Source organism: Triticum aestivum, chromosome 6A (assembly GCF_018294505.1).
Source record: "Triticum aestivum cultivar Chinese Spring chromosome 6A, IWGSC CS RefSeq v2.1, whole genome shotgun sequence".
Classification (NCBI taxonomy): domain Eukaryota; kingdom Viridiplantae; phylum Streptophyta; class Magnoliopsida; order Poales; family Poaceae; genus Triticum; species Triticum aestivum.
In genome coordinates, this window is record NC_057809.1 from 307,002,667 (window position 1) to 307,022,032 (window position 19,366).

A 19,366-nucleotide genomic window follows, 5' to 3' on the forward strand; every position below is an offset into this window, starting at 1 on the left:
GGGGAAGAGATTGGTGTGTGCCGGAAAAACACGTGGCATAAAAGACGCATGGGTGTGGGATCTTGCGTAGATCAGATAGCGCGCGTGCAACCGGCGTGAGCGCCAAGCTGGTCGGCCGATCAAGATCTTTTTCCTCCGTTCTCCCCTTGTAAAGTAATATAAGACGTTCTACATCACTACAGAATGCAATATACCCAAAGCCGAGGGACCTCTCCGCCAGCCTAGAACATTAGGGAAGTTGAGCCTCCGCCTCCACCCCCAAAACTCAAGGGGCGCAAAAAATGGAACCGAGCCCCCCAACGGACGGCAGCAGCCAGTAGCGAAAACCAGTAGAGCGGCCGCGGCCGCGCCTACCTTCGCTCCACCCCATCCCATTTCCCCTCCTCTATTCCAACCGCCTTCCTTCCACCTCAGGTTTCCTTCGGCTCAAAAAAATGGCGGACTCGCAGGTGAATTTCCGCTTCCAAAACCGAAACCTCCCGCCGCCGGCGCCATCGTAGTCTGCTTCGCGCTGACGGGGTGTTTTTTGTGTGCGCAGGTGGAGGGGCTGCGGAAGGCGTACGCGGCAATCATGCTAAATATGGCCAAGGAGTCGGCGGCGCGGGTGCTGGCGGCGGAGCGGAGCGTGGCCGTGCTGACTGGAGGGATTGCGGCGGCCAAGGAGGATGGCGTCGCGGCTCTCGTCCGGCTGAAGAATATCATGAAGGACAGGGTACGACTGCCCCCCCGTTCGAATCGCTTGCTTTGATTTACTTTGGTTGGATGGATGATTGGGTCGGTGGTTGCGTTCGAGTTGAGTTGTTTTTGCCGATGTGTGAGCGTACGGGAAGTTTGGAGTTCGGGTGTTTGAGAGTATGCGCGTTTTAGGGCAGGTTTTGGGAACCGATTGCTTAGGTTGTCCTTCGGAATTCTTCTGGTTTCTGTTCGCGAGATGTTGACGGTGCAAATCCCAAACCATGTTTGTCCGATGTGCCTGCCGTTTGGAGCTTGTTTGAGAGGGTATGTTCTCGCCTTGTTAACAGATTAGGGAAGCTGGAGCCTGGCGCGATTTCGTGCTTATACTTCATCCACTCTTGATGGAATTTAGACATTTGAAAGGGGATTTTCTCTATCTGATTGGATTGCCGCGGGCTTCCAGACATGGGAAGGTTCTCTTGCTCTTCAGACAATCGGCAGGTTGCTCGAGTAGGACATGAGCATTAAGAAACCTTGTGATTTAGTTTCTCCAAATCCGTTTACTGTTACAACTTTTTTGTGATATGAGGCAAATTTGGCAATTTGTAAGCTCATAAATCGGATGGCATATTGATGATATGCCGCATAGACTACAATATTACCGATCTGCTTTACCAGTCCTTGTACTTGTTCACGTAGTAATTTTGTGATCTGTTCAGATTGTTGTGGTGAAACCATGAAAGGGATGAATAACTTAATTTCTTATAGCAATTTACTTTAACTGTTTGAAAAGCTGAAGTATTTTACAGGCAGTGGCACTTCAATGTTGGTGAATATAGTTCCCTAAATCCCGTCCCATTTTTTTCAAGTGATCTTGCAGATTGAATTTCATTTTTTTATGATCGTTGCCTAGTAGCATAGAACCTTTGAAAAGGCCCCTTCTTGTTCTAGGCAAATGCAACCATGGTTGTAAAAGGCATTCTTGAATTTAGGCTTGCAACTTGAAGGCCACGACAACTAATCCTGATCTTCTACCCAAACCATGGATAACTCTGAGTCACTGCTAAGAAGCAATGAGCGCACAAGTATCTATTCATTGTCACGTTTAAGAATAGAAGACAAACGTGGTTCATACTATTTCCGCAATCCCCCTTTTACAAATCAACCTAGCTTATGTCTCCCTACTCTTATTTTCCTAGTACTACTTGGTGATTTTAGTCTGTCTACTATCTCCGCGGTCTTGTTTTTTATAATGTGTATAATTTTTGTATTTTATTATGCTATTTGTTTGTTACCTTTTCTTATTTCTTCTCAAGTTCTAGTTAATTGTTTTGACTATTGTAGTTGAATAAAGATTGATATGCCACATGCTTGCACTTTTTCATTACTCCGGGAGGAATATATGGACACTCAGCTAGTACTCGTAAACAAAAATGAATGCTTTCCCTCTTTAATAAATTTTCATTTCATAGAAACCCAAACCTCTTGCCTAGGGTACATGTATAGCACATGTCGATTGGCCAAACCAACCCTGCCAGAGTTACAATTTACAAGTGTCTAGGGTTGATGACTGGTTGTGATCTTCACCTATGAATCCTTATTGACAGTTGTATGGGCTTGCTGATGGTTGCAGTGTCCATTGATGTATGCCTGTGCGGTATTTCTGTCGAATCACTATGTGGCAATGCCAATCATGTGGGGGGATGTTATATTCACATGTTAAGGCCATCGTGCTTGTTCTACTATCTATTGCCAGGATGATATCCTGAATTCCTCCACTGATCTTCTCCAATCATTGCTGGGGTTCTATAAATAATAACATTAAGTTATTCGAGTTATGTTGTAGTTATCTTCCATTCATATTGTATGTCAATAATTACTCTTCCATCAGCGCAGTGAGTAAATCGCTCAGACAGATGGAGAATACTATCTTACATGTGTTGCATTGCCTAGCTTCAGCTAATCGAACGAATCTCCTATATTTTCTAGTGTTCCCTATAAAAATAACACAAGGAGGGTGAGCTAGCTCCCCAACATCCACAGTTGATCCGACCAGTTACACAAGGGCTGCATGCATGCCACATTTTATAGAATCAAGTCTTAATCATACTGACAAGTTGAATAGAATGATTTGCACCAGTCAATTGGATTGATACGCCATCAGCTGTTGATGCTGATTTTTGTTTAAAGAATGTTTGCAACTGCACCAATACTTGTCCAGTTAATTTAGCTTTCATTTGCTCAAATATGATTACATTTTTAACTAGTTGTAGCCTTTTTAATTGTCTCAGTTTTAAGTTATGCATGTTTGAAACTTTTTTTCATGTTCACAGATGAAGCAGGTGGAATTGCAATCTTTGGCACATGTTAGAAAGATCAGTGAACTTCAGGAGCAATTACATGATGCTCGAAATACTGTGGCATCCCTTCAAGTTGAGCTGCAGAGAGCAAATACCGAATTGGAGGAGACACGGAAAACTTTAGCAGAGGAAAGAATGAATATCCTTCCAACCTGTGGTAAGATTGGTTCAAATAAAAGCAAGATCTCTCGTTCTAAGGTGCATCTCCAAAATAGAAGTTTGTCATCAAAGGACAAAAATACCGTTTGCCGCGTTTCCAGTGACGCCAAGGAAAATGGAGCTGTTGTAAACATGGAAAACCTGTATCATCGTGGTACTGATATGTCATCATTTATAGCAAGAAATAAGAAACGTGAGTTGTATCGTAATGGGTGTACACAGCGCATTCGCGCTCTTAAACAGCGGGATCCTGCTGCAGACTCCTCTAAACAAAGCAGCAAGGAGGCTAGTGCGTCGAATAACCATTCAAAGACTGGAAAGAGCGATAGTGTTAGGAGCACTAGACAGACGAGATCCACCATCGAACAGATACTTCAAACAAAGTTTCTGGCGAACTGCAAGCGCAAGAGAGGTCAACGAAGCAGGCCTGGTTATAAGCATGATAGTTCTGATGTGCATGTTAAAACAGAAGATAAATCATCTGGCACCTCTGATGAAAACGGGTGTTTGCTGCTTCTTCAGGCACTCGAACATGATCTTTCACCTCCAGATTTGTTTTCCGGACATAGTGGTGAGGGGTTAACTGATTTGAAGGACGATTTGTTGATGGGTGGGAAGGTTGCTGACTTCAATTCTTGCATGGCCTCCCCTGGCCCAATAGATGCACATGCAATCAGCAACATGCGAGCGACAAGGAGAAAAAGATCTAAGATGGTTAGGGTTTTTGAAGCTGGTTGTTCTGAGTCCAAAAGTGTTCCAGGTAACAATCTGCTAAGATCAACCAATGAGGATACCATTTTTGAGAATGGGCAGAGCTCTGAAAGGATAGATGATCACTCTGATACATCTGCCATAAATAATGCTTCCGTTTTAAGTGATGTGACTAAAATTCTGATTCATTCGAGTGGTGCCAATAATGATCAATTTCAGTCTGGGGGCAGCTCCCCACTAGTATTTCAGTCAACCAAAAGTCAAGTTGATGGTGAAGGTACCTATTAGAAACCTTGTGTGTTTACATGAAATACCTTTTTTATGTAGATTGAACTCTAACTAGCCTAAAATTATGCAGGTGAATTACGAGCGAAGCATCCTGACTGCAGAACACCGGAGAATAATTCAGCAAAAAGGAAAGAAGTTAAAGTGGATGAAAGTTGCAATTTAACTTCAGACAGAGCTGATCATTTAATCATCAGCTCCTTGGAGAAAGAACAAAACGCGAAAGCAGCATCCGGTGTTTCCATGCAACCTGAAGGTGTGAGATGTATCAAATACACATTCAATCGCAGGAAACGGAAGAATGTGTCTTTGAACAGCAGCAGTCTGGTTAGTCTAGCTGACAAACAAGAGTCTCAGGCAAAGCCTGAGACACAAAATCACTTCGTAGAATCACCTAAAGGCGACAACCAACTAGCCCATGTTGCCCAACAGGTCTGTTATTTTATTTTCTGTGTGCTGCACGTCCACTTACGATGCATTATATGTATCCAAGTGTTTGACAAATCTTGTTTTGCAGCTCATTTTGTTGTCAGAGCTGAAGTGGTAAGAATTTTGCAATGCATAAACCTGAAAGGCCGGATGGGTTCAGTGCAATGATGGTTAAGAGATATGCTTCAATAAGTGATGCAATAGATTCTTCAACGGACGAGAAACTACATCTGGTGGCAAGCAGCAGCAGCAGCAGCAGAGCAGTCAAGAAATCTGGATCATAGTTTAGCATGCAACAAAGAGTGACTTAACATATACCTCAGCCAGTTGTTATTTTAGAAGAATGTACAAATTAGGTAATGAATTTGGAACTGTTATTTAGTAGATGTTGAATTGAAACTATTGGTTTATAAGCAGGTGATTATTTTTGAATTATTATGTGGGGTCATCGGAAACTCGATCGGGAAAGGATTGCTTTCTGGAGCAAAAAAGCGGTTCTCCGAAGTTGAAAGCAGCCTCTATTCCCGAGCCTTGGTGGTGTTGGGATTTCATAAAAGATAAAATTGGTTTGGCGCGTGCGGAAGACAATGAAGTTTTTTCTTTAATATAATGTAGTGTTTTGGTGGACCCCTTGTGATAATGGTTCTATGGTACTTTCTAATTGTTGAATGTATGGTTTTGCATGTATATTGTATATCTCAGCCCACCTTTTAGTCTTTGTATAGTAGAGGTCGAGGCCCACATTGTATATCATATATACGTGCATATGCACCCGATCAATGTTATTGTGTGTTGCATTGCCAAACCTATCTCTCTACATGGTATCATACCTTCAATCCTACCCTAACCCTTAGCCGCCGTCGGCGCCGCGTCTTTCCCAAGCCGTCGCCGCCCCCACCCTAGCTTCCGCCCCTACCTTCAAAACCCTAACCTCGGCGTCGCTATTGCACCCATCGCCGTTGCTGTCCCCTGTCCTCCCGCACCGCACCCGCCGTCCCTTGCCCTCCTGCATCGCAGCCGCCGCGCCTGCACTACAGCCGCCGCGCTATCCCACCCCGCTGTCGCTGCCCTCCCTCACAGCCGCGGCAATCCCTCCCGCCGCTCATGTTCTCCATAGCCGCCGCACCTCCCTCCCTCTCGCCGCATCATGTCGTCCCCCGGCTCCTCCATCTCCCGCACCAATCCGTTCGTCGGTCCCGATCCCATTCTCATCCGCGACCTCAACATCCTTGGTCGTGTTCCCGTCATCCTCGATCACAATACCTCCACCTACTATGCCTGAAAAACATATTTTTTCTCTTGTCTTCCGTGAGTACAATCTCCGGGATTACGTCGGCTCCGTGGACTCCAACCTCATGGTGAACGATGACGAGTGGATGACCATCGATGCCACTCTCATCCGCTGGTTCTACACCACCATCTCGAAGGATCTTTCCCACACGATGGTCTCTGATGAGGATGATGATCATGCCGTTTGGACGAAGCTCAACGGCCTCTTCACCGACAACAAGCTTCAGCGCAAGGTTTTCTTGCACAACGAGTTTTTTAGGTGTCAGCAGCATGACTCGTCTATTGACGACTTCTGCATGCGCCTCAAGAAGCTCTCTGATGAGCTCCGTGATCTCGACGAGAAGGTTTCCACTGAGCTTCTTCTTAGTACTCTCCCCGCCGGCCTGAACGAGGAGTTCGGAATGCTACCTCCAACCTCACCCTCATCCCAACCTGACGTTCCCCAAGGTTGTGGCGTACCTGAAACTGGAGAAGCGACGGATGCAGATGACGCGTACTCGGGCTACCCACACCACCCTCGCTGCGGGGACATCTCGCGGTGGTGCCCCGCATCCGCCACCGCCGGGCTACCCCCTACCGCCACCGCCGGTCCAGTAGGTGCCCACTGCCGATCGCCGCCGAGGCGGTCGCAAGCCGCAGCCGGCGGGTACCCAGGGAGGGGCACCCCGCCAACAGCAGCAGCAGCAGTACCAGCTGGCACCATGGTACGCCGGGCAGAACCCATGGACGGGTGTTGTCCACACGTATTCTATGCCGGTCCCGCTCGCTCCCGTCCCCGGCCACTTCGGCGCTCATATGGCGACTCACCAGGCACTGCATGCTGCCCCGCAGCAGTACGTGCCTCCGCTGCCCTATGGCTATCTGGCGCCCTATGGACCGCTGCCTCAGGTAGGCGGTCTCCCTCCGCTGCTCTCGGCACTACCACCGCAACCGCAGCCGCATCCGTCGGCACCGGCGCTCCCTCCAACGCCCTGGGATCCTTCTTTACTAGCAGCACTGCACTCCGCTCCTGTGTCTACCTTGGGGCCTCACTGATCTCTTGGTCGTCCAAGCGACAACTCATGGTTTCCCGCTCGAGCGCCGAGGCAGAGTATCGGGCAGTGGCTAACGCCGTCGCCGAATGCTCCTAGCTTCTCAACTTCTCCAGGAGTTGCTTTGTGATGTTCACAAGGCCACGCTTGTGTACTGCGACAACATCTCTGCCAACCCAGTTCATCATCGCCGCACGAAGCATATTGAGCTCGTTCACTTCGTTCGCGAGCAAGTGGCCCTTGGGCGCTTTCGGGTTCTCCACGTCCCGACGGCGCAACAGTTCGCTGATGTGATGACTAAGGGATTTCCTACTCCCGTCTTTGAGGAGTTTAGGTCCAGTCTCCGCGTCTCCGGCGACGCTTCGACTGCATAGGGGGGGGGGGCGGTGTTGAATATATGGTTTTGCATGTATATTGTATATCTTGGCGCACCCCCTAGTCTTTGTATAGTAGAGGTCGAGGCCCACATTGTACACCATATATACGTGCATATGCGCCCGATCAATGTTATTGTGTGTTGCATTGCCAAACCTATCTCTCTACACTAATCAATCCACACGGGTGGCGAAGTTTCTTACGTTGGCGGTTGTGTACTATGTTTCAACAAGAGGACTTTCTGTTCACATCATGCAGCAAAGGCGCGTCCGATGAAGAAGACGAGAGTTCCCATCACTTAGGGCTACTCCAACCGACCGACCCATTTCATTCGGTTATGTCGTTGAGTCCGCGAGGCCAAAATCACGTCCTAACGCGTAGGCGCAAAGACATTCTTTGTCCGTAATTAGGTCGGATTTGCATCCACACTGACACGACATGGATGCATCGCGTGTCCGCTTGATGTCCGGCTTGAGTCCGCATGCCAGCTTGTAACAGCCCGAGACCGATGCTCCAGACGCCTTTCATGTTCTTCGTTGTCGTCATGTGTTTTATTTGTTTGTTGCATTCATCATGTGCATTGCATTCACATGTTTTCATAGAACTTGCATCCACTAGTAGTTGCCGCTTCTTCCTTATCTCGGTCGACCTTCTCTCAAATCAACCAGACCGCTCTCTTCACTCTCTTTTCTGAGCCCATCAAACCCCTTGCCTTCGTTGACCGTTTCGAGACCAACCGAGTTTTCTGAGTCCCTCTTGTCTAGCCGTTTGACCCTCTCTACACTTTACTCAGACCCCTTGCGCACGTCCGAAAGTTGTCCTGAATCCGACCTGAGCAGTCATGACCGATGGGTCCGGATCACCCCGAAACATCCCTAAGATATCTTTGGTTTCTTTTTTTGGACTCTCTACCTATTTTTTCCGGAGACGTCCAATCGTGATCGGATGACCCAATAACTACCTCAAGCTAACCCCTTTCTATAAATAGACCCTAACCCTAAAGTTTAGGATTAATGTCCCATCCATCCGTGTCCGCCGCCGCCACTGTTCTCTCAGGATCCATCCCGAGCCAACCACCTCTCCAGATCCATCCACCAACCAGCGCGCCTCCTACCCTGAGCTCCTCTCATGCTCCTCCCATGGCGCCCTTGTTCCCAAGAACCTCGACCCCGCCACCACGTCCGCGCCGCCCGCTGGAGCAGACCAGCAGCTCCACCGCTCCTGCCCCATCTCTCCTTCCTTCGCCTGCCTTCTTCTCCCTTCTCCTCTACTCCTCACTTTCCCTCTCTGTCTCTCGCAGGAGCACCCAGCCGGAGCCCCCGCAACCTCAAGCCGCCAGTTCCTCTGACAGGAACAGGCTATGACTGTCAACTAGTTTTCAGGAAAACAAGGAAAAAATCACTCAATTCAGCGGAAGAATTTGGGATTGCTTCAAGAGGGATCTGAATACAAGAGCTAGGGTTCGCCAGCCGGGACACGGCGGCTTCAAGGGCCAAGCCCAATCATCCAGAATGCCCCTCTCCACAAGCCGGAGGAGGGGTTAAAAAGAGGTTCAGAAAGAAAAAGGTAGAAAGCGACAGGGACCATTTACAGCGACTGTGTCCCATTCAAGGTAAACGAAGGCGCGTGCATCACAACCGTCCATCTTGAGATCTGGAGATCGACGGTGGCTAATCTCGCAGTTGTCTTGACAGCTACAGGCCTGACAATTCCCCCGGACTGAGAACAGACTTGCCCTCAAGGCTGGAAACTAGGAAAAACCTTCTGTATGAGCGCTGCATCTTCCCAAGTGGCATTTTCCCTTGGCAGATTGAGCCATTTGATGCGCCATTGTACCACCGGAATGCTGATGTCTCCTTATACTCGTGGAATCAACTTTCTTTCGAGGACAGCTTCAGGTTGGATTAAGATATGACCTTGTTCATCCAATAGTGGAAGCTTGGGGTTTGGTATGGCTTCAGGGCCTATGTGCTTCTTCAGTTGGCTGACATGGAATGTTGGATGGAGTTGGCAGTCATCTGGTAGCAGTAGTCTGTAGGCAACTGACCCCACTTTCTCCATGCCTCTGAAGGGGCCATAGTACTTGGAATGTAGCTTTAAGTGTTTATGGATGCTCAAGCTTGTGTGTCTGTAGGGCTGTAATTTGACATAGACCATGTCTGCTACCTCCAAGTGTTTATCATACCTTTTTCTATCAGCAAAGAATTTCATTCTCTCCTGTGCTTTGATTAAGTTTTGCTTGATCTGTTGTGCAATACTGTTTCTGTCCAACTCAGCTTGATGGTCATCTCCTTCAACTGGGGGGAGCATTAATTCAGCAATCTGAGGAGGGGCCCTAGCATATAGTGCTTGGAATGGTGTCATCTTGAGAGAAGTGTGAAAGGTTGTGTTGTACCACCATTCAGCCATGGAAAGCCATTTGTGCCATTTCCTGGGATGAGCAAAAGCCATACACCTCAAATAATTCTCCAAGCATTGGTTTACTCGCTCTGTTTGGCCATCCGTTTGTGGATGATATGATGTGCTCATGTGTAGTTTCACTCCCATGTTGGTGAACAACTTTTGCCAAAGATTGCTGGTAAATATCCTGTCTCTATCAGTGACTATGACACTGGGAAGGCCATGGAGTTTGAAAATATTGTCAGTGAAGGCCTGGGCCACTGTTGGACAGTTATAGGATGTCTCATTGCTATGAAGTGAGCATATTTCGTAAATCTGTCCACCACCACAAGTATCAAATTCTTATGCTCAGATTTGGGAAGGCCTTCAACAAAATCCATGCTGATGTGGGTCCAAGCAAAGTCAGGGACAGGTAGGGGTTGGAGCAACCCAGGGGATGGAAAATGATGGGCTTTGTTGAGTTGGCAAACAGGGCATTGTTGCACAAAAGCTTGTACTTCTTTTCTCATTCCTGGCCAAGTGAATAAGATTTTCAGCCTGTGATAGGTTGATCTTTCACCAGAGTGTCCTCCCAATTCAGAGTTGTGGAAGGAGTTGAGAAGTGATGTCCTTAGTGCATTGTTGTGACCAACCACAATCTTCCCTTTGTATCTCAAAACTCCACTTGTGAGGGTGTAAGGCGGGTGTCCTGTGGGGGTAATTGCAAGCTGAGTGATGAGATCAGAGCACTTGGGATCATTTTTATAGCTGTTTACCACTTCTGTGATCCATGCTGGAATAGCAGTACTAGTTCCCAAAGTCAGAATAGCATGCTTGACTCTAGAGAGGGCATCAGCCACTCTATTTTCTTTGCCCTTTTTGTACTCAACTGTGAATTTGTAGCCCAACAATTTAATGAGGAGCTTATGTTGCACTCCTTCTGTTACTTTCTGTTCTTGGATGTGTCTCAAACTTTGTTGATCAGTTCTGATGATGAGTGAAGAAGAAGCAAAATAGTGTTTCCATTTTTTTATTGCTTTAATAATTGCTAAGGCCTCTTTGTCATAAGTGGACCAGCCAGCTGCTTTGGGTCCCAAGGCCTTACTGATAAATGCAATGGGCTGTCCCTTCTGCATTAGAACTGCCCCAATACCATAGCCAGATGCATCCGCTTCCAGGACAAATGGAAGGGAAAAATCAGGTAGAGCCAGGACTGGTGTTGTGGTCATTTTGTCCTTTAGTTGCTGGAAGGCAGTAGCTTGCTCATTAGTCCACTTGAAGCCCTCCTTTTTCAGTGCTTCAAACAGGGGTTTGCAAATCAAGCCATAGTTCCGGATAAATCTTCTGTAGTAACCAGCTAGTCCCAAAAAAACTCCTTAAATGTGTCACATTTTGGGGAGTAGGCCAGTTGACAATTGCTTCCACCTTGGCAGGGTCTGTGGAGACTCCCTTGTCAGTAATTACATAGCCCAGGTACTCCACCTTTGACTGTGCAAAAGTGCACTTAGAGATTTTGGCATATAATTGATGTTTCCTCAAGGCTTCCAAGACCAGAGCTAGATGTTCCAAGTGTTCCTCATATGTCTTGCTGAATATTAAGATGTCATCGAAGAAAACTAGCACACAGTGTCTTAATAGGGGGCCCAAAACAGTGTGCATCAGCTGTGTGAAACTTGGAGGTCCATTTGTCACTCCAAATGGCATGACCAGAAATTCAAATAGCCCTAGATGTGTGGTGAATGCAGTTTTTTCTATATCTCCTTCCTTCATTCTGATTTGGTGGTATCCACTTCGGAGATCTATCTTGGTGAAGATGGTTGCTCCATTGAGTTCATCCAGCAAATCTTCGATCATAGGTATAGGGTATTTGTTTTTGATAGTATATGCATTTAGTTTCCTGTAATCGATGCATAGTCTCCAAGTGAGGTCCTTTTTCTTAACCAATATGGCAGGGGAGGAGTAAGGGCTATGGCTTAATCTGATAATGCCTTTCTGAAGAAGGTCCTTGATTATTTCCTCCAATGCATTCTTCTGGTGATGAGGAAGTCTGTAAGCTCTTTGGTTTATCACAGGAGCTTCAGGATCTAAGTTGATTGCATGATCACAATCTCTCTTGGGTGGGAGGCCAGTTGGTTCAGAGAAAACATCTTTGAAACTGTCCAGCATTTCAACTATTCCAGGTTTGTGTACCGTATCAGAAACAGTGTCCAATTGGACCGGTTGCATCCACATCAGAGCCCCAGTGAGCATGTCATCCAATATAGTTTCCATATCTTGTAGTATTGGAGTACAAGGACTTGTGGGTAAGCTTTCATCAAGAAATGTTATTGTTCCTCCAGCAGTATTTCTGACTGTTAGTTTCATTCTTGGTAGATCAAAGGTGACCGGACTGTGTCTGTACATCCAGTCAGCTCCTAGGATTATGTCATATCCTGTAAGTTGCAGGACTCTGAAATCAGACACAAGGTCAACACTCTGAATTTGATAAGGGGCTTGCAAACAGGAGAAGTCACTAAAAAGCTTTCCTCCATTAGCTACAGTAACTGGAACTTGTTTTACTAGAGTAATGTTGTACCCAGATTGAAGAGCAGCTGTTGGAGATATAAAAGTGGTGGTGCTGCCACTGTCTACCAGAGCAAGAACTACTGCTTTTCCTATTCGGACCTGCAGTGTAAATGTGTGTTTGTTCTTAGCTTCAGGTATCCCAGTTGCTGCATGCATGGATATCTTAAGCTCTTGTTTGTCAGGAGGTTCTTCTTCAGCATCAGACAGTTCCTCATCTGCATCCATTATGTAGATTATATCAGGATTTCCTGACTGTTCTTGCAATGCGTGAATCTGTGCTTTTTGAGACATCTTGCACACTTGTTTGTGGCCAGGGAACCACGGCTCTCGACATTTGTAGCAAATTCCTTTTTCTCTAGCTTGTTGAATAACAGCCGAAGCAGAAGTACTGCTGGGCAGTGGTGCTTTTGGTGGTTCCCAGGTTGTTGTTTTCTTGTAGTTGGACACATATGGTCTTGGAGGAGCAGGTGGGCATGACTTTTCAATTCTCCTTGCTAGCCACATGGCCTTTTGCATATCCGCTGGTTCTAAGCACTCAAGATGGCTTTGTATGTAGGGATTCAACCCGGAGATAAAGCTGTGCATGTAATAGTTATCAGGGACTGCTGGGTTGTCCCTTCTCATCAGATTCATGTTCTGTTCAAATTCCCCAATGTATTGAGCCACTGAAGATGTTTGTGTGAGCTGGTGGAAGGATTTCACATTTTTCACAAATGGATGTTACAGCAAATCTTTGAGTGAGAGCATAACAGAATTTATGCCATGGTGTGTGTGATACAATAAAGCCAGTGCCTCTCCACCACTGGATAGCTTCACCCTTGAGATAAGATACTGCTATTTCTGTTCTTTGCTCATTAGGAATTCTGGAAGCAGAGAAATATTGTTCAATATTCTGTATCCACGAATCTGCACCTGTTCCTTCAAACTCAGCAATGTTAAGTTTAGCAGGTTTGACACAAAGGAGGTTCCTTCTGAACTCAGGTGTGTGTGATCTGTGTTTTTCTTTCCTAATCTCCTCTTCAGGTATCTCTTCCACAGTCAGAATTTGCTTGCCTCCTTGCCCTAGATACTGTTGTGGTGTGTGGAAGTCCTGTTTGTTTGCTGCATGATTTGGGTGTCTGTAAGGTCCTTTTGGTGTGCCGTCCATGTTCAATTCTCTGCCAGTATTTTTGTCCACCAATATGGTTGATCCAGCTGTTGCCGGCTCTTGTTTATCAGTGTTTAACTGGTTGTTGGGCAGTTGTTTGGGTCGACCTGGAGGGACAGCCGTACTGCCTTGGCCTGATGGCAGATCTGGAGGTTCTTCTTCTTCATCCCCTTCCTCTGTTGACGGTCCCGAAGCTAACTTTTGCAAGGTCTGTTGTATCTTCTTGAAGTTCCTCTGGATGCTAGCGAAGTTTTTGTTGACAGTTTCTGTGAACTGATAGAATTCTTTCCTGTCTTCTTCCCTGTCTTGACGTAGTGTTTTGATGTCCAATTGGAGAGATTCTAATTCCAACAGTTCTGTGTCTTGGGTTTCGCCTGCCCTTTCTCCCAGATCCGTAGTGACCATCCTTGAGGCAAAACTGTCCCTTGGAGAGAAATTGAGTAGGGGAAGGGAGGGATTTTACACCAGACAACCGGCAACCAACCTCACTGGCCGAATTTCGCCGCAGCCACGCCGCTCGTCGCTGGATTTGGGTGGGTTTGGGTGGGATTTTGCACTGAAGAAGTGTTCTTCAGAAACCACTGCCCGCCTTTCTTGCTACCGATCGGTCTACCGCCGCCTTTCGCCTCCGTAAGCCGCCGCCCGGATCAGAGCCCAGATCGGATCTGGAGCTCGATTCACGCCGCCAAGGACACAACCTACACTCTGTATACCATTTGACAGGAACAGACTATGACTGTCAACTAGTTTTCAGGAAAACAAGGAAAAAATCACTCAATTCAGCGGAAGAATTTGGGATTGCTTCAAGAGGGATCTGAATACAAGAGTTAGGGTTCGCCAGCCGGGACACGGCGGCTTCAAGGGCCAAGCCCAATCATCCAGAATGCCCCTCTCCACAAGCCGGAGGAGGGGTTAAAAAGAGGTTCAGAAAGAAAAAGGTAGAAAGCGACAGGGACCATTTACAGCGACGGTGTCCCATTCAAGGTAAACGAAGGCGCGTGCATCACAACCGTCCATCTTGAGATCTGGAGATCGACGGTGGCTAATCTCGCAGTTGTCTTGACAGCTACAGGCCTGACATCCTCAACGCCGGCATGCTCCATCTCGGCCCAGATCTGGTGGACCTCGAGCTGCTTGACCCGTTCCCGCCTACCTCGTCGCCGGACCCACGCCATGGCCGCCGCCAAGTTCATCGGGACGCCGCTGCTTCCCACCGCCCGGACCCGGCCTGGAGTTGCCGCCCTCGGCCGTTTCCCCGCCTTCTCCAGCAACGACGCGACCTCCCTGACCCCGCGCCAAGTTCATCTTCGAGCCAAGCCGCCCTGGAGATTCTTCGCTGTCTCGCCAAGTCCCTCTCCTCTCCGACCAGGCCCGTTCCTGTGCCTCTGCCGCACCGCCATGTTCCTGGAGCCGCGGTGCCCTGCTTGCGTCGAGCCGCCACATCCGCCGTTGCAGTCTCGCCGCGCTGCGCCCCTGCTTCGTCTCGCTGCGGATGGAGTAGCGAGCCAGCGCCAAGCGGCCGCCTTCCTCCATGTCCCCCGCCCGTGTCATCTGCTTCGAGCGACAGAATGAGCAACACGCCCGTTGACTGCTCGCTGACGCCACCTGGGCCTGCCTAGCACCTCCCACTTCGCCCGTTGACTGTGGCCCAACTCCCACCTCCACCGACCTGGGCCGAGCCCAGCTAGGTGAGAAGCACAGCCACCCAGTGCACTGCTCAGATTCAGCCCATCGTCTATTTTTTTCCTCGGAACGATTCTGCTAATATATCTAGTGCATGCATATTACATATAATGCCATTGCTTTAAAGTGCTCATACATAAATAACCGTGCATCGGATTTAAACATGCCGTATATGTAAAATGCTTAGAATTTCATCTAGTTTCATAATATACCCCTTGCATCCTTGTTTGAAATGTTTAAAATTGTTGTTTGCATTAATTTGCTAAATGACATGCTAAAATGACTTATTTCATAACTAATTAACCGTAGCTTCGAATTAAGTAAACTTTATATGTAAATGGGGTAGAAAAATGCATAGATTGACATGGTGCACTTTAATTTGCCGTTTAACAACATTAAAATATGGTTTAGGGCAGAACAGTACCAAATTCAAAATATGCACATGGGGATTTTCCGGAATTGTTGTTTGTTGTTGCCGGCCTCATTTAAATTGCCTAGATAGGTAGTTTTGTTATGCTTCACCTCTTGCCATGTTAATCAACATTTAATATTTTTGAGTACCTAAACAAGAGTGAACTAAAATGTGGTGTTTCGTCGATATGCAACTCGTTGCATATTGATCTTCACTTAATTTGTAGTATTGTTTGTTGCACTTTGCTATGCCATGGCTCATTAAACCGGACATGCATCATACTTGATTGCGTCATGCCATGTTTATGCTTGTTGGTTCACCATGTTGTTTGCTTCTTTCCGGTTCTTCTTCTTCGTGATAGTTTTGGTTACGTTGCGATTGTGAGGATTCGTTCGACTATGCTCGCTCATCTACTTCATGGATTCGGTCTTCTTCCTGGCAGGATTTCAGGCAAGATGACCGACACCTTGGATCTCACTACTATCTTTGCTATGCTAGTTGTCTCGATGCTATCGCTATGTCGCGCTACCTACCACTTCTTTATCAAGCATCCCAAATTGCCATGACAGCCATCGTAACAAACCGTTGTTTGGCTATGTTACCTTTTTGCTCAACCCCTTTTATATGTTGCTAGTTGCACGTTGTCCATGTTGGGACATGGATATCATGGGATATCACAATTCTCTTATTTAATTAATGCACATATATACTTGGCAAAGGGTGGAAGGCTCGACCTTTTACCTGGTGATTTGTTCCACTCTTGCCGCCCTAGTTTCCGTCATAGCGGTGTTATGTTCCTTAATTTTGCGTTCCTAACACGGTCGGGGTTTATGGGCCCCCTTGATAGTTCGCTTTGAATAAAACTCTTCCAGCAAGGCCCAACATTGGTTTTACCATTTGCCTAATAACAACTAAAACTTGCATAGGAACTTTCTGGACCCGGGGACTTAATTAACAACTCGGGCCAGTGCTCCTCATGAGTGTTGGTCCAAACCTGTCAACCGCCGGTGACCGCCAGGGGCAACTCTGGATTTGGCCTATCGGAAGTTTGGACAATCCGATCGTGGCCTGAGACGAGATACGCACAGCTACTATCAGGGTGTTGGCACGTCGGGATGTCTTGCTAGTTTTTTTACCATTCTCGAAATGTTTCGTGAACCAGGATTCCGAGCTTGATCGGGTTGTATCGGGAGGAGAATTTTCCTCCGTTGGTCATGAGAGTTTGTGATGGACTAAGTTGGGACACCCCTGCAGGGTTGTCTTTCGAAAGCCGTGCCCACGGATATGTGGCAGATGGGAATTTTTAATGTCCGGTTGTAGGGAACTTGACACCAGATCCGAATTAAAATACACCAACCGCGTGCATAACCATGATTGTCGCTTTTCGAGTGAGTTCGAGAAGAGAACACGATGGGGTTATGTTTGAATGTGAGTAGTTTAGGATCACTTATTGATCATTACTAGTTGCGACCGTTATGCATAGTAACTCTTCTTACTCTTGTACTCGTAAGTTAGCGACCATACAATGCTTAGTGCTTGCTGCAACCCCACCACTTATCCATTCCATATCCATTAAGCTTTGCTAGTCTTGATACCCATGGTAATGGGATTGCTGAGTCCTTGTGGCTCACAGATTACTACAACAACAGTTGCAGGTATAGGTAAAGCGATGTTTTGATGTGAGAGCGATGTTTGCCAGTTTTGGAGTTCTTCTACTTCTCCTTCTTCGATCAAGGGATAGGTACCGGGTCGGGAGCCTGGGATTAGTAGGGTGGATGTCGTTCTTCTTTTCCGTTTGAATTCATCTGTAGTCAGATCTTGCTCTTCTGTATGATAATTGCTTTGTATTGATGAACTGTTGTCTTCATGTTGTAGCTTGTGGCAAGTGTAAGCCTTTTATCTTGTATTCTCATCTATTCAGTACAAGGTATGTTGTAATGATATACACCTTGCTATGTGCTCAAAATGCGGTTGTGCCTCCATCATGAGTTCATCACGTGATTGGGATAGAATCGCATCTTGGGGGCTACAAGCTGGCATCAGAGCCTTGCCGACCATAGGAACCCCCTTGATTGATCGAACCGCTAACGTTGTCGAGTCTAGAAAAAAAAATCTATTTTGAGTCTAGTTATATCGGAGAGTAGGAATTATTTTTACTCCTTATCCCCATCGTCGCCCTGGTGAGGACTCGTGACGTAGGTGTTTTGGATCCATCACTCTTTTTTTCACTCGAATTTTTTTAGGATCACGCGGGTGTTGTGGAATCGTTCCGATATCATTGTGATGGAGATTCTGTCTTGGTGCCTCCTAACATTTAGGGGTTGTGGCAGTGTCCGAGGGAGTTGAGCTCCAAGCTGTTTTTGTCACAGTGGTTATCGTTTCAGTTCCGGAAATACCAGAGGTCGCCGACATCGAAAACGCTTCTATACTCTTTGTGGTGAGAGTAGTTTGATGACACCCAGTATTGGGGAGAGCGATCAGATGTATTGCCACAACAAGTATATCAGATGTTTTTCAAAGGTCTAAGGTACACGATTTCCGAGGTTTTCTTGGTTATGTGTTGACGGATGGATACAGTTGGAGTGTAGGATTTGTTAGTTGTGCAAGATATTTGTGCCTCCCTGTATCCCCAACACCAGATTGCATAACCAGAGAATTTTGGGAGTTCACAGGTGGGAATTCAAGTAGTTACCTAGGATATCTTTCCGATAGATGCATGATATGAGATTGGTGTTTGACGTCTAGTGGTCCGCCTATCCACGGTTGGTTTTACAGTGGTCTCGTTGTGTCTTAAAGGGTCCTTGGCTATGCTGACTCGGGGGTGCTTCATATGTCATGTGCATTGCCTTGTACATGATGGTGCTGTACGATCGAGCCTGTGTGGGCCCCACCATGAAAATTTCGGACGAAATCTCTATCATATGTTTGTTCCGGCTTATTCTGCAAGCCAAATATTTGTTTTGTTTTGAGTTGTGGTATTCGAGTTGCTTCGAAGTCAAGTGTTGATTCCATACCTTTCCTAACCGGTGTTCTCATATTTCTATGAGAGTGCTAATCCTTTGTGATCATCGAGATTGTCATGACAATTCTTTTCCAACCGGTGTGTTTCTCTTCAAGATGATCCTATCTTTTCCCCATTGCACGATCAATTCTCAATTATTCTCAATGATGTTGTCTCATTAATCCCAAGTTTCCTATGTTTTTCCCATCGTCCCACCATTTTCTTCAAGGACTCAGATATCTTAATCAAGTATCCATTTTATTGATGTGAAGTTTCGTCGACCTTTTTTTCCAAGTTTCGCCCGGTGGTTCTCATGAAGATGCTCTACAAGTTTATAATTCTTTGTTCCTTTTTCTTCTACGGTGGAGTCAATTCAAGTTTTCAGTGTTGATCATATCCCTTTCTTTTGTTAAACGCTTTATCATGCTGGAAGTTCTTATCCAAGGCTCTCTTATTGATTCACCTCACTCTAGTCATATCTAGAGTGCCGAAGATATCTCAGAAGATCCGCATTTCCATTCTCAATCCGTTGAAGCTATTTCGAGGTTGTTATCTCATTCAAGCCATTTAATTCAACCAGTGCAATCTCTTCTCTAAATCATTCAACGGAGTATCTTTGAGTGAGCCCTTGATACATCCATTTTGCATCATGTTTTACTACTATTATTTATGATGTTTTTATCCATAATAATGCTTTTTGGAGTAATTCTATTGCCTTTTCTATCATAATATGCAAGGTATACACAAAGAGGGAGAATTCCGGCAGCTGGAAATCTGGACCTGGAAAAGCTATGTCAAGCCACCTATTCTGCACAACTCCAAACAAGCTGAAACTTCACATAGATTTTTTATCAAATATATGAT

General features: G+C 46.4%; 1 protein-coding gene across 1 annotated transcript; it reads left to right on the top strand.

The window, feature by feature from the left end:
- The first annotated feature begins 214 nt into the window (after positions 1-214).
- On the top strand, positions 215-5,256 carry LOC123127469 (uncharacterized). Its single transcript, XM_044547196.1, has 5 exons — positions 215-449; positions 539-712; positions 3,009-4,182; positions 4,264-4,622; positions 4,708-5,256. Exons 1-5 carry the CDS (start codon positions 435-437, stop codon positions 4,735-4,737), a joined length of 1,752 nt encoding a protein of 583 aa, XP_044403131.1. The 5' UTR covers positions 215-434; the 3' UTR covers positions 4,738-5,256.
- Positions 5,257-19,366: the final 14,110 nt, after the last annotated feature.

What these genes read in the sequence shown, in the direction of transcription:
- LOC123127469 (XM_044547196.1), top strand. An exon ending in AGAATATCATGAAGGACAGG is followed by an intron (nt 713 to 3,008) that starts GTACGACTGCCC and finishes TCATGTTCACAG; the next exon opens with ATGAAGCAGGTGGAATTGCA. An exon ending in AAGTCAAGTTGATGGTGAAG is followed by an intron (nt 4,183 to 4,263) that starts GTACCTATTAGA and finishes AAAATTATGCAG; the next exon opens with GTGAATTACGAGCGAAGCAT.